The following is a 13,538-nucleotide window of genomic DNA, read 5'->3' as shown; positions in this document are numbered from 1 at the left end:
AAGTTATAAACAACAAAATGTGCAAAATGTCATCAACAATGGAAATATTCAAAATGAGTATGGTTGAAATGTTTCCTTGTTAAATGAAAAATCAGCTATGTTTTGTTCTTGTCATTTGTTAACAAAAATCTTCCATATTGACTGAAATGTCAAACCATACTGGATTTTGTTTTAGGGTGGATTTCCTCTTTTACAAGCACAATATTAGATTTAGCACTCTGCCAACATGTTCATGCGATTAATGATTAAATCATCATTAATTGCTCTTTTTTCTTTTTTAATCAATTAATTGTTTTGTCTGTATAATGTCAGAAAATAGTTGGAAAAATGGCCATCACAATTTCCCAGAGCCAAATTTTAAATAGCTTGTTTTGTTTGACCAACAATCAAAATCAAAGGATATTCAGTTTACTATCATAAGACAAAGACAAGCAGCAAATCCTCACATCTGAGAAGCTTGAACCAAAAAATGTTCAGTATTTTTGCATGGAAAATAACTCAATTAGTCAATAATCAAAATAGCTGCAAAATATTTGATGCAGTGGATAAGAAAAGGCTTAAAAACTTAAAATGTCATCTTTATTTTCAGACAGGAGAAGCAACAAAATGCAGGATACAGTATGAAGTGTTACCAAATGTCGAAATCGTTGCAACAATTGTGTGCTCTAGGTAAAATGAACAGTAGTCTCACATATTAAACTCATGCAGTATAAATGTCCTGTCTGAACCAAGGTCAATGGAATTATTGCTTTAAAGAAAAAAAAAAAAAAACAGCTTTAAAAAAGACTATTGTTTGGGGAAGTCATTAAAAGGCTTGCACTCATTTCCTTTACGTCCATGCAAATAGTTGCATTCACAAACACCACATACATCCTCTTACAGTCACACTAATGACTTTTAATGAAAAGAATTCAAAGAGAACATCAAAAACTAGATTAAAAAAAATAGTCTCTCATTTTTCATGATCTACCGAACATCCGTGAACATTTTCCCCCACATCAGGAAGAGAAGAGTTCTCATAAAAAGGGCCCTGGCACCTCTCACACTCCCTCGGCTCAGCACAGGAAGTCACATATAGATTAACCCCCATCCCTAGATTTAGGCATCATGAACAAGGCCCCACCTCGAAACAGATCAAAAGATCCCCCATCATTCTTTGCCTGAGATGGACATCAGCTCTCCTGCTTGTCTTTGACCAAAAGGACTGTGTGCTGCCCTCCACTGGAGGCCATCAGTACTGCGCGGTTCTCCAGCTGCTTGCCTGTCATCTTTACGGGGCTCCACTCGTCGCCCTCCTCTCCTGTGCCAAGCTGCATGTTGGTGCCCATGCCCCAGGCGTACACAGATCCTGGAGTAAGCACAGCCAACAGCAGGCAGAGTGAGCATCCTTTTTTTTTTTTTTTTTTTTTAAACCTTCTTGGCTCATTGCAAACATTAGACAAATGAAGTTGACACAGTTTGGAAAAACAACAAAATACATTTCACATCAGCTAGCAGTATAAAGAACTTTCCGTAATAAGAGACATTTACTGTACATCCAACTATACTTAAAACGATCTATGTTTGTGTTTTCCTGACAAAATGTGAATAATGATGGTCCTCTATAAATAGCAAAAGCAGAAGAAGCAAGCTGCTGTTTTACTGTCATAAAACTTGTTAGGGAGTAGGCCAAGATAGATGGTTGTTTGTAGAAAGAGTGACTTTAACACAGGAGATTGTGTTCATGTCCAATGCTGTCGTTTCCCCCCCAGTCAAAATGGCAACCCTTTCCTGAGCTTAACCATAGAGGTGGCTGATGAAACTGAAAAAACTTGTGAGTCCTATGGGTTGTTTTGGAGGCCACTTTCAAGCGACTCATTTTATCGTTAAGGTATGAGGACTTGTTGCAGTTCACTGCTTTAAAAGCAAGCAATGTAACACTGATATAACAATCCTTTGATGCATTTGCTTCGTTTCTCACCTTCTCTAGTGACAGCGTAGCTGACAGACGCCCCACATGCCACTCCACTGGCTGGCTCCATCCCCATCACAGGCATGGGCTCACTCTTCTCTTCAGCCCCTTGGCCCAGACCAAGACGACCATACTCTGCTCTGCCTAGGCTATATACCTGCCCTAAAAGATGAAGAGAAAGGGGATTAATTTATTGTTGGTTTGTGTGTTTTACTATGTTTTTGATATTTTAAACATTCTTTATTGTATTTCCTTGTAATGCCTGATATATTGTTTTATTTATTGGCTTTCTTTTTCAGTTTTCAGCCATGGTTTGGGTTATATTGTCAATATGTATGCCTTTAGAACACACTTGACTCGGCTGAGACTTGAGTGTTAACACACTGAGTTGTAACATCAGTTGTATATTACCTGTCTTGATGTGATCACAAAGTCTGATAAGCACACTTATTTCATTTTAACATAGTTTTATCAGACATGGCCAGAAAGCACAATTAGTTGGAGCTTACCTTCAGCATCAAGGCAGAGTGTGTGATGTTGTCCTCCAGAGAAGTCCACCCAGGAGGTGGTAGAGTTCTTGAAGCATGTCAGTTTTATTGGAACAAAACACGTCTTGATGCTTTTAGTGCCTGAACAGATGAATAATAATAAAAACAAAACAAAAAAAGAGGTGTAAGGACCAGTGTTGGGTAACATTATTTGTAAAGTAACTTACCTACATTACCAGATTACTGCTATTAAAAAGGAACTTGCTACGTTACACCGTTTCTTACGGAGAAAAGTAACTCGTTAAGAGTACTTCTGCTTTACCAAAAATGAAAACCCCTTTTCGATGCCTTGCGCATGTTGGTTATATTGTCCAGAGGGCGCGTAGACTACTGCACGTCTACCTTTGAATGTATTGACTCTACCGTCAGTGCATAGCTTAGCCTACGGCCCATAATCTGTAACTCTGCAGACTAATAACAGGAATGACCGACGCAATATCCCCTTTACAGCTCGATCAAGTTTGATTACAAGCAAACATATATCAAGAGGGTACCAGGGCTCAATGCATATACCCATAGTTCATACAACAATATTGAACTGCACTGAAAAAAGTTGAATTATTTGAAGTAGGCCTACATGAAAGTAAATAGAAACCGAGGGTAGCCTACCTGACAGGTGGCACCTGTGCAGCCTTTTGACTGCTAACGATCTGACAGCGAACTGGGCAGAGGCATATTAGGCACAGCTGCCTCTATGAAAACAATAAAACACGGGCTCATATAGCTTACAGTACATTATGTTTCAACATGCAACCAGTTAACTAGGTCAATGCTTAGTTACTTACTTCCACAACGTAAAGGCTGTCCTTTCTGCCATCTCGCTAACTTAGCTGAGCTACACATGAGCACTGACACAACCATAGGATTGGACACCTTCCACTAGTACTGAGCTACCCACCAATAAGCGGGAAAGAAACGTCAGGGATTTTCTTTTTTTTGTGGCAACAAAAGGAACAGGAAAATACAGTAAAATTTTAATAGTAACGAATTGCTTATTTGAAAACTAAATAACTGATTACTTGAATTGCAAAACTAACGTGTTATGTTACTCGTTCCAACAAAAAAGTAATCTGAGTACTCTTAACGCGTTACTTTGTAGCGCATTAGCCCCAAAACTGGTAAGGACACATAAAATACCTCATGATGTCTGATGCAATTACCTTAGAGCAGAATGTGAGCAACTGACTCATAGCTAACTGTAAAGCAATGTCAGATACCGCTACAGATAAAGTTATAAACACAAATTGGATAAATTCACATTATCAAAAGGACTAAAAGTCTGATGTGCCATACTAACCCAGCTGGTGATAGTTGGAGAGGCCAAATCCATAAACATGTCCCTCTTTTGACACAGCAAAGGTGAAGTACGCCCCACAGAAGGCATCTATGAAGTGAACTTTCCCTTTGACTTTTACCATCTGTGGTACCAGCAACCGGCCTGAAATCACAGGACAGCCAGAACAGTCAGCCAGAACGACACACTAATATACATTACACGCAAGACATGAAAACTCCTATTGTTAATGTAATCCCAAACCAGAGATTACATCTTGTACACTTTTACTCCATCATGAGTTGATGCCTTGCGCTTGGAAAGGCTTGTGTTACTTACTGAGGCCTTTCCTGCCTCCTCTATCTGAAAAATGCTCAGGCACTCTTCCCAGCTGCCCCTGCTCTGCAGTGCCCGATGAGTAAAGATTTCCCTCCAGTGTAACCAGCACCAGGTGGTCGTTACCTGTTAAAGGATTCATGACAATTAAAGAGAAACAATGTTAAAAGTTTATATGCAGCATGCGTACAAACAAACCAAAGAGGTATGTTTCTTACCTGATGCAATTTTCACAACAGGTTCTGTCATGGGGACTTTGACTGGAATGGTACAAGTTTTCATGGGCTCCAGGAGACCTATAACACCATTGTTATCCTGGGGGGGGAAAGGGTCCAGCATATTAATGATTAAACCCAGAGCAATCTCAGATAAATTTTAAAAAAGCTCATCTCTAGGGATCCGAGATTGATAAAAAGCTAAATTGTCGTCAGACAATAGCCGATGGGTTCCGAGACTGCATTTCGGGGCCAATGCTTTCCGCCTCTTTTGCTCTCCACACAGACTGTTTACCTGCATGCGAACAAAGCCTGCTCAAACATGTTCGTAGACTAAGTGGTATTGAATAAACGGACTACAAACGGAAACCAGAACGCTTCTAAAATCTTGTCCCTTGCCTACAGATTCTGCATTCATATGCAGATATCTGTTTTTAGAAATTAAACCCAGAGATACACAATGCTCATTGACAAGTATAGCATGGCTGTAAATGGGACCATTTTGGTCACCAACCTTCTGTGTTTGATACAATGATACCCGGTAATTAAAACTGGGAACATCGTTTCATCTACAGGTGACTTTTGCAGTGAGACTACATGTTTTTCCTAAAAATGGGATTTTAGTAACCGCTTTTTGGGATTGGAATTTATAACCAAATTCCCTCCCAGAGGCCTCCATTAACAAAAATAGAGCTTGGTCAGGCAGTACAGTATTTGCACATACTTCCATTAGCTACTCAGATGCCAAGTATTGCTATTTTACTATGAAATAATTCACATTTATACACATTTTGATGCCCATTGAACATAGTCCAAAATACCTCCAGTAATACATTAGTCTACACACTATGCAGGTTTGCATTCGGACTGTGCTGACCTTGGTTGCAATGTAGTTTGTGCTCCCATATATACACTTTAACGGCATTCATTTCTGTGATAGTGTTGTTTGGTCTGCTTGACAGTCTCGGCCACAAAACTGAACTAAAAAACAAACCCAACCTACCTGGAAATCCAGGTTAATTCTTGTTAGGCCAGCACTATTAAATGTTTTTTGGTGACTGGTGTACTTTATTTTTAACTTAATAATGTACTTTATGTCCCGTGGATGATTAAAAAAACCCTGGGTGAGAGGACGGAGAAATCAAGCTGAGCTGACTTAGGAAAGATGACTACAACAGAATATAGTGGAGATGATTAAAGCGAGAGGAAAAATGGATGCTCCAAATATTTAGCAAAACAGGCGACACAGTTGGAGACATTTAATATAACAGATTCATTCTGAATTGAAATTAGTTGATGGGGTGTATAATATACATATAGAAAACATTCAAAATATGAATCAGATGACGTTACAGAATGAAACAGTTTCAGCACTGTCAAAAATCAAGTGGGAATGCAGAAGGTAGGCAGAGGTAATAGAGATGTAATTGCCAGTGTGCCATTGAGTATTTATAATGAAAAACCAAGGAGTGATCTTGCAGGACTGATAAGTGCTGAGAGACGAAAACAATTAAGAATGGCGTAACGAAGAATAATCAAGCTATGTTCGAATGTCTTCACTTTTCTCTCTGATGAGTTACAATGTGAAGCCACTTTTGTCCCCAAGCACGTAACATGCTACAACTGTCAGAGATTTGATTATGTAGCCACATGAAGCAGAGATTACAGAGATCAACGATGGACATAGGGAGAAAAAGTTCAAAAGCTTAGACTATGGGAAGAACATCTCTTATGCAAGAGGCAATTAAGGAGGTCAGAGGAAAGAGATATGCCATTGGAGACAAATAGGCTTGCAGGGTTAAGAAAGGAAGGATGACACGATGTGTAGTAGACAAGAACAATCTGGTTGCTTTTTATGATGGATTATTTATAGCACAGCAGGTGGGAAGTCTAAACCTGACAAACTTAATTTGTTGTTAAAGCAGCAGAGTATCATGTCAGTTTAAGTGGACTGACATGAGAAGTGGTTGATGACCTAAAAGATCAGTCAAGTAACAAACCGGTATTTATTTGACAGAGGTTGACATTTTACAATGGAATTATAAATCTGCCATTATCTGTCTGCAGGAAAATGATTAACCATTAAATCTTGATTTTTTGTGTGATAGGTATGGTGTGTCGCACCAGTATAAGATGGAGGGGGAGGAGCAGGATATGACACCTTCATTAACATAAAGATTTCACACAGTGTTAGGTAAAAAGGACTGCAAGAGTTTATACTGCAGTAGTACATAAGTGTAGCTGACCAAGAAATTGTTGTAATCCAGTCCACTACTAAAGGGTCAAGACCATAAGATTTGTGGGGTGACTCAGTACATTTTGACACGGCACTTTAGCGAGATGCTACTGGTTTGATAAATGAGGAGCTGATGGATATAGAGAACCTGCTGTGCTTGAATAATGGCGAGGTGACTAGAATAGACATTATTACAGGACATGAATATGCTCTTGACCTCACATTAAGAAGCGGTATGAAATGGAAGTCATTTATTGTTCACCCTAATGGTCTAGGATATTTTTCCTATAGTTGTGCCGGATCTCTTGATGGAGCTTTGTAGAAGAGGGGAGGGTTAACACATTATCTAGTCATGAAAATACAAGTATTGATGAGAAAAAGTAGAGAATATGTCAGGAATTCTGAGGCTATTGGGTTATTGCAAACAGTAATCATAATCCAAGAGTATATTTTTGAAATATATACACTCTTACAAAAGGGGACAGAGGACCTGGTTTCTCAGCGCCAATAAGGAAAGTGGATGTGTTTAAATATACATCCAAACCTTTGCAATTTTGTTGACATTGTACATTGAGTAGAGATAGACAAACCCTGGAAAGTATTAATATGTTCAGACTCAAGCTCTGTGCTAATGAGCTTTTAAATCAAATAGTCAGCAGGATATTCTGTGTCATTTGCTCAAGTTCCAGTCAAGAGTAACTCTGAACAGCTTTTAATTGAATTTTTATGTAGCATCCAACTCAAATGGGGCTAAAGGGAAATGAGACTACCAATACCATTGAGATAGAACAAATGCATAAAAAAAGAATCAAAAGGATTAATATGGAAGACATTATATATGGATATGAGTGGATGTTTTTACTCACTGAAATTCATCCTGGCTAAATAAAATAAATTAGGAGGAAGGTAGTCAGCAACGGGCAGATATTTAAATCAAATAAAATAAATAATCAGAAAAGGAAGAGAAAGGATGAGGCCACAGTTACAAGAAAATGTTCTAAAACAACATATAAAAGATTATAAGGACTCATCCATCAGGTTAATGCCAATACTGAGGAAAATAAAGAGTGAACCAAGTATAATTTAAGTTGGATGCTTGACACCATCCAAAGACAACATTGGACGATAAATGGGTCATATATGACGTTATGGTGCTTTGTTTACTAAACATTGTTCACTACTTTTGTAACATGGGATATGGGACAATTCAAATAGATTAGATAGAGTATAACAGTTGTCAAGTTGAGATTCGGAAAACACTACAAAATGGTGAATTATTATCTAGTGAATTATTTGAGACCCGCCGGTCTGCCAGTTCACAAGTGACTTGTCTTTTGAATGGACCTAAACTGCACATACTGTATGTTTGTGATGGTCTGTGCAAGGTGATCATGAGTACAGAACATTTCTACTGGTGGTCTTAAGTTTTGTGGGTAGAGAAGATTTTTTTTTTTTAAGTTACAAAAATCACTCGTATAACTAGATGTCGGGAAAATCTCTCTCACACACAAACGTGCACACTTCCAAGCGCAGGCCTAGGTGGCTGAAAACAGCATGTAACTAACCCTGAAGGAGCCCCACATGTATACGGTTCCATCCTCTGTGAGTGCAGCTGTGTGGCTGTCCCCTGCCGACACCTGGACCACCTTCTCCTCCAGTGTCACCTTTCCTGGAACCATTTCAGACCCCTCCCCTGTTGTGTCCCGACCAAGGGCCCCTTCGTCGTTACACCCAAAAGTGTAGACCTACAAAAGAAACAAAAAACAACAACATAGTTTATCTGGGAAACTCAAGACCTTTAGTTAAAATGTTAGCAGGAAGCATTAACCATACAATTTTAATTTTAAAAGAAATAAGACAGATACTCCCTTACATGGCCAGTGTCGCTGAGGCACACAGTGTGCATGCCTCCAGCTATCACTTGCACAATTTTCTCTGGCAGGGACACAAGGGCCGGTTTCTTCCTCTCAATGATGTCCTCGCCTAGACCCAACTGCCCAACATCACCCTGACCCAGAACAAGAACCTGGCCTGCCTCCTTGCCATGACTCCTGTGGGAAACTGACACACACACAATTTCATATGTTTATTAGAAGTAATTTTATCACAATTACAAATGCACCTGCTAAGCTACCTTAAATTAGGTGTCAGTTTACCAGCAATTAGAACTTTGCCTCATTTAGCTTTAAACACTCTCAAATCAGATAATTGAGTCCAGAAAAAAAAACAACAACAAAAAAAAAACTAAATTAACAGCGGCTGAACTGCAGATCCATTGGTCACAAAAAATACAAATGTAAAGGGACGCAGTGGTTGCAAGCTGAAAGTTACCAAAAGGTATAGACTGACACTTAACAGGATAGTTCAATCACATATTTTCTAGTTTTAAAGGGGGACTGACCAAAAAAGTTTGAGAACCATTGCTTTAATTGAAGTATAATTTCTGGATACTTTTTACACTCCTGGTGATTCATTTCCTGATAAGGCAAAGTTAGCATCACTTTGCGTTGAGAATGGTACTGTCAGATTTCTGTGAGCACACAGCTTAATTGTTTTGGCAAGCACAAGAAAATAACGCTGAGCGCCTGTCAAGACAATAAGGCTGATTAAAAAAATAATAATTGTGAAATAGGCTATTGCAATTCATTCAGTTATGCTACCTACTGGTGCAGAATTGCAATAGCCTATACCACAATTATTATTTTTATTTAATATTATGTGCTAGAGACAGGAACAGATTTAATTCTATGAATATGCTACACTGAGTAAAGAAGTAAAGATATTTTTATTACAATATCAGTCAGGACATTTTATTAAATTTTCGATCAAGTTAAATGGAAATTTTATTATATTTTCAGGAAATTATTACAATATTGGGTGCTACAAGTCTCATTGTGATTTTTTCAGCCAGACTAGCAACTTAATATATAAAATCACACACACACACAAAAACATTGTTTTGTTGTCAGTGACCAGAGACATTTTTTGAAAAGGTCAGTGATTTACCTTTCACTTTCTTGAGGTCTCCATTATCCTCCACAATAGCATCAGACTTCCTCTTGGTGGTGGTCTTTTTAGCAGGCATGACAGCAACACTTAAGGACTTTGGGAAAAACAAAAGAGCAGAATGATTTTTATAACCTACCATAAGTTAAAGTAACAGAGCTGTACTGTTTGTGAAAAAAACAAACAAACACACCACAAGAAAAAGGTGTTTATTAGTGATTATATCACAACCACAAATGTCACTGCAAAGCTCACTCAAATTTGGTAGGCTAAGTGTAACCGTCAGGTTACTAACAGTTAGCAATTTGATAAGAGAGCTTTTAAAGCAAAATTTGGCAGATAACTGAGTCCAGGAAAAAAAACAACAACTAAATTTACAGTAACTGAACAGCAGATCCATTGGACTACAAATGTAAAGGGAAACTGGTTGGTGACCAACAGATATTAACCATATACAGTCTATGATATTAACTGACACTTAACATGGTAGTTGTATTAGCATTAGTAATCTAAAATTACTTATTTTTACTTATATATTTCTTATATCCTTGCCGATGTACCCAAAGTTAACACTAAAGCTAGCTTTAGCTAACATAACTATTGTTAGCCTAGCCACCGTAGCAATCTGATTATTAGAAATTTAGAGCCAACTAACCAAATAATACTTGTATTATTTTTGACATATTTAATGTATTAGTAGAACGCTTTACATCATATAAAACTCCACGTCACGGGCATAGTTATGGCATATTATTTATTATTCACCAAAAATACTTTGAATGCGTAACCGGTTGCTATCATCGTGGCATAGGCCGTTTTCTACCGGCATACCACTCCTGATCCAGCAGCATATATACACATATATACACTGTCAGTGAAGACAGAAAAAATATACATTTACGGCACAACTTGTTTTGATTTGATTTGGTGTGACAGTGGCCTACCACTTTCAAGCGGCACCTGCCGTTAGGAAACGGTATGTGCCGGTGGAACACGAGCGGCATACCATGTACCACGGTACTTAGTACTTACTCATTTAAGTTACTCATAATTCCCCTATACAACATGGAATAAATGAGAGCGTGGTTTATGAACACAGGGATGACATCAAAACGTCCACCATGGTCTCTCTGGACCTTACGCGATATTGTAGGGCTTTGAGTGTGAGGTACATCCATGGAAAGCAATATTGGCATTTCCACAAACGCTCAAGCCTGCTGGCAAACGCAGCTGATCGACAGTCACAATCGGTCCTTATTTTGGTCGTAACATTAACCAGGAGTTGTTGGGGTTCAACAGCTGCCAGAGAATCATTTCAATGGCTGACAGTGTCAGGTTCTTTCACCCCAGACAGCTGTGCTTCCTCCACTTCTGCCCCCATGCTGATAGGAAATGAACGCCCGCAAAGTAAGGACACTTTCGCTACAGTTTAAACTGGAGTCACGCTCAGCTCTCAGTCACACCCACTGACTCTATGATAGACACTAACATTTTGTAAGGACATGTTTAGGGAGTGCTGTCAGTACTTTAACATTTAACATCAGCCAGATGCATACCGTTAGTTAAAACGGGCAGCGTGATCTAACGTTGGCAGTGACTGTTACCCATGTGTCCTTGCTAACGTGTAACAGTTAGATAACTACGTTACCGAACGTGGCTGAGCTTCAGTCTAATTCTCGATCGTAAATAAATGTGACACAGTTGGATAACTATACAGAAAGAATGCAAGATGTCAAATATTACGTTTTTACCATAAAGCAAATGTCAGTTGGCTAGCATTAAAGTATAGCTAGTCTATGTGACACTAGCTAACGTTCAGAGCTGTTTGTTAGCTAGCGCTAACTAGCTAGCGGCATTAGCATGACATTCGGCAGTAAATGAACAATAATATGAATGAACTGCATACACTTTGCTTAAGTAGTGTTTATTATTGCTTGTCTTCTCCAGCTAGAGAGTAAAGGAACAGATCATTTACTAACCTGTGATATGTAGAAGTTTACCGTTTGCCTAGAAGTGAACGTGCACAACCTGTTCCCGGTCTTGAGTTACGCACCTCACGCGCGACGTCACGTTCTTTGAAACCCCTGCCTCCTTAAAGAGACAGCAGCACTCAAATCTGCAGTGGTGGAAGAAGTACTCAGATTACATGTAAAACTCCCTCCTCAAAGGTCCTGCATTCAAAATATTGCGTAGTAACTGAAATTAAGTATTATCAACAATCAATGTACAAAAGCAAAAGTACTGATTATGCAGCAGAATGTTTCTTGTGACTGTTAAATCAAATATTATAGCCTATTATTTGATTATTATTGCTGATGTGTTAACATGTAAGTGGCATGTTAATTTTGCAGTTTATTTTAACTACTATATAGGTATAGTGCAATCTAGTATCTATATCTCTATAACAATGTATTATATTACAGAAGCTAATATGTGTTGTATTAAAATTTTAATCTGCAAAGTAATTAGTGACTATAGCTCTCAAATGGAGTGGAAGTAAAAGTAGCAGAAAATAGATACTCAAGTAAAGTATAATACCTCAAAATTCAGTTAACTCACTTAAAGAGATAACTTAGTTACTTAGTTTCATTCCAAAGCTGCAAATCTGTGATCCTAATTTAAAGATAAGGTTCACCCCACAATTTAACCTTGTGTGGTGTTCAGGTCTGTGGGACCCTTTTTCAATGTTAAAAGAAAGAAAAAATGTATAATGACATATTGTTTCAACCTGAAACTCATTGGCCTTGGCCATTTTCTGTGAAGAAGATGTAAAAGAACACATGCACAGTGACTGTATACACCCCCCCTACATTACATAGGCCTATGTGGTGTTTGAGGGTATAGGCACCAATAACCTGCATTTCCCTACTACTCTTAAATCTCTGTAGTATGTGAAACTACACACACACACACACACACACACACACACACAAGGTTTCAACATTATCACATTTCAAGCACCAAGAGCCTGACTTCTCCTGCAGTCTTCTTTTTAACTTTTCATCCCAGAAACCATCCAGAAAATCATTTTGGACTGCACTAATTTGGAGGGCATATTTTTGGAGAAAAGTGGAAGGAGAACGACCAAACCCATTTGCAGGCTTATTATGGGGTTCTCCTCCTGGCTGGTGTTTTTAGATCAAATGCTGAATCTACAGAATCCCTGTGGGATGCAGAAACTGGAAGAGAACGTCCAACAGGCAACAGTGTCTCTGGAAAACTTCCACAGCATTTCCAGGATTATCCGTTTGGATAACCAAGACACCAGACCAGCTCGGCAACAGAGAGACAAACTAGCCGCAATTAGGTCAGTGTGGGACAAGTGGGCGGGGCGCCTTCCATTGTTTTACAACCCTGGGCCCAATGTCACTGTTGATGAGCAACTTACAGTGTGCTATTCAGGGGCCGCTACCCCTTCAGGCAAGTACATACCATCCAAACCTGCAAAATATGGAATCAAGATCTGGGATGCAATGTTGTCTTGCTACTTTTACTTAAGTAAAAGATCTGAGTACCTCTTCCACCATTGTATGTATGCATATGTTTATGTGTAGCCTATACATGTATGTGTGTGAGTTAGTAAAAGTTTGTATCATTCTAGGTAGCTGGCAGTAGCAGCAAGGAGAAGCGCTGTAATGTCTGTGGACCCAAGAAGGACACGACGACACAGTACACATATATCAAGTGCAAGAAATACATCTGCAGCACATACACAGTTTAGCTCTGTCTGTCATGTGGTGTGTAGACCAGCACAAATTTGTGTTCAATAATTTCCATACATTACTGTGTGTAAAGTTTGTCTTTCCAATTTGTTCAATTGTAAGCAATAAACATCATTATTGATGAAAACCTTGTTTTATTTGTTTGATGAAGATAAACATGATTTATTCCACCATGTCTTGATATATATATATATATATATATATATATATATATACACACACACACATTTTTTTAAAACAAAAATCACATT

General features: G+C 38.5%; 2 protein-coding genes across 4 annotated transcripts; one reads left to right on the top strand and one right to left on the bottom strand.

The window, feature by feature from the left end:
- Nucleotides 1-562: 562 nt before the first annotated feature.
- rcc1 (regulator of chromosome condensation 1) lies at nucleotides 563-11,700 on the bottom strand. The gene is made up of 10 exons (XM_044208129.1): nucleotides 11,545-11,700; nucleotides 9,566-9,662; nucleotides 8,433-8,620; nucleotides 8,125-8,304; nucleotides 4,327-4,423; nucleotides 4,112-4,234; nucleotides 3,797-3,937; nucleotides 2,461-2,580; nucleotides 1,961-2,113; nucleotides 563-1,348 (listed from the first exon to the last, which is right to left on the bottom strand). Exons 2-10 carry the CDS (start codon nucleotides 9,642-9,644, stop codon nucleotides 1,173-1,175), a joined length of 1,257 nt encoding a protein of 418 aa, XP_044064064.1. The 5' UTR covers nucleotides 9,645-9,662; nucleotides 11,545-11,700; the 3' UTR covers nucleotides 563-1,172.
- Nucleotides 9,670-13,309, top strand: LOC122881667. 3 transcript variants are annotated; one of them, XM_044208131.1, is made up of 3 exons: nucleotides 9,670-10,972; nucleotides 12,575-12,872; nucleotides 13,167-13,309. In XM_044208131.1, exons 1-3 carry the CDS (start codon nucleotides 10,687-10,689, stop codon nucleotides 13,168-13,170), a joined length of 588 nt encoding a protein of 195 aa, XP_044064066.1. In that variant the 5' UTR covers nucleotides 9,670-10,686; the 3' UTR covers nucleotides 13,171-13,309. The 3 variants fall into 3 exon arrangements, 2 of the variants coding, with proteins under 2 accessions (XP_044064066.1, XP_044064065.1); XR_006379202.1 differs by lacking the exon at nucleotides 12,575-12,872; XM_044208130.1 differs by lacking the exon at nucleotides 13,167-13,309 and having other exon boundaries at nucleotides 12,575-13,145.
- The last annotated feature ends 229 nt before the right edge of the window (nucleotides 13,310-13,538 follow it).

Source organism: Siniperca chuatsi, linkage group LG9 (genome assembly GCF_020085105.1).
Source record: "Siniperca chuatsi isolate FFG_IHB_CAS linkage group LG9, ASM2008510v1, whole genome shotgun sequence".
NCBI lineage: Eukaryota > Metazoa > Chordata > Actinopteri > Centrarchiformes > Sinipercidae > Siniperca > Siniperca chuatsi.
The sequence above is the reverse complement of the archived record's forward strand: the minus strand, read 5'-3'. Positions and strand labels throughout refer to the sequence as shown.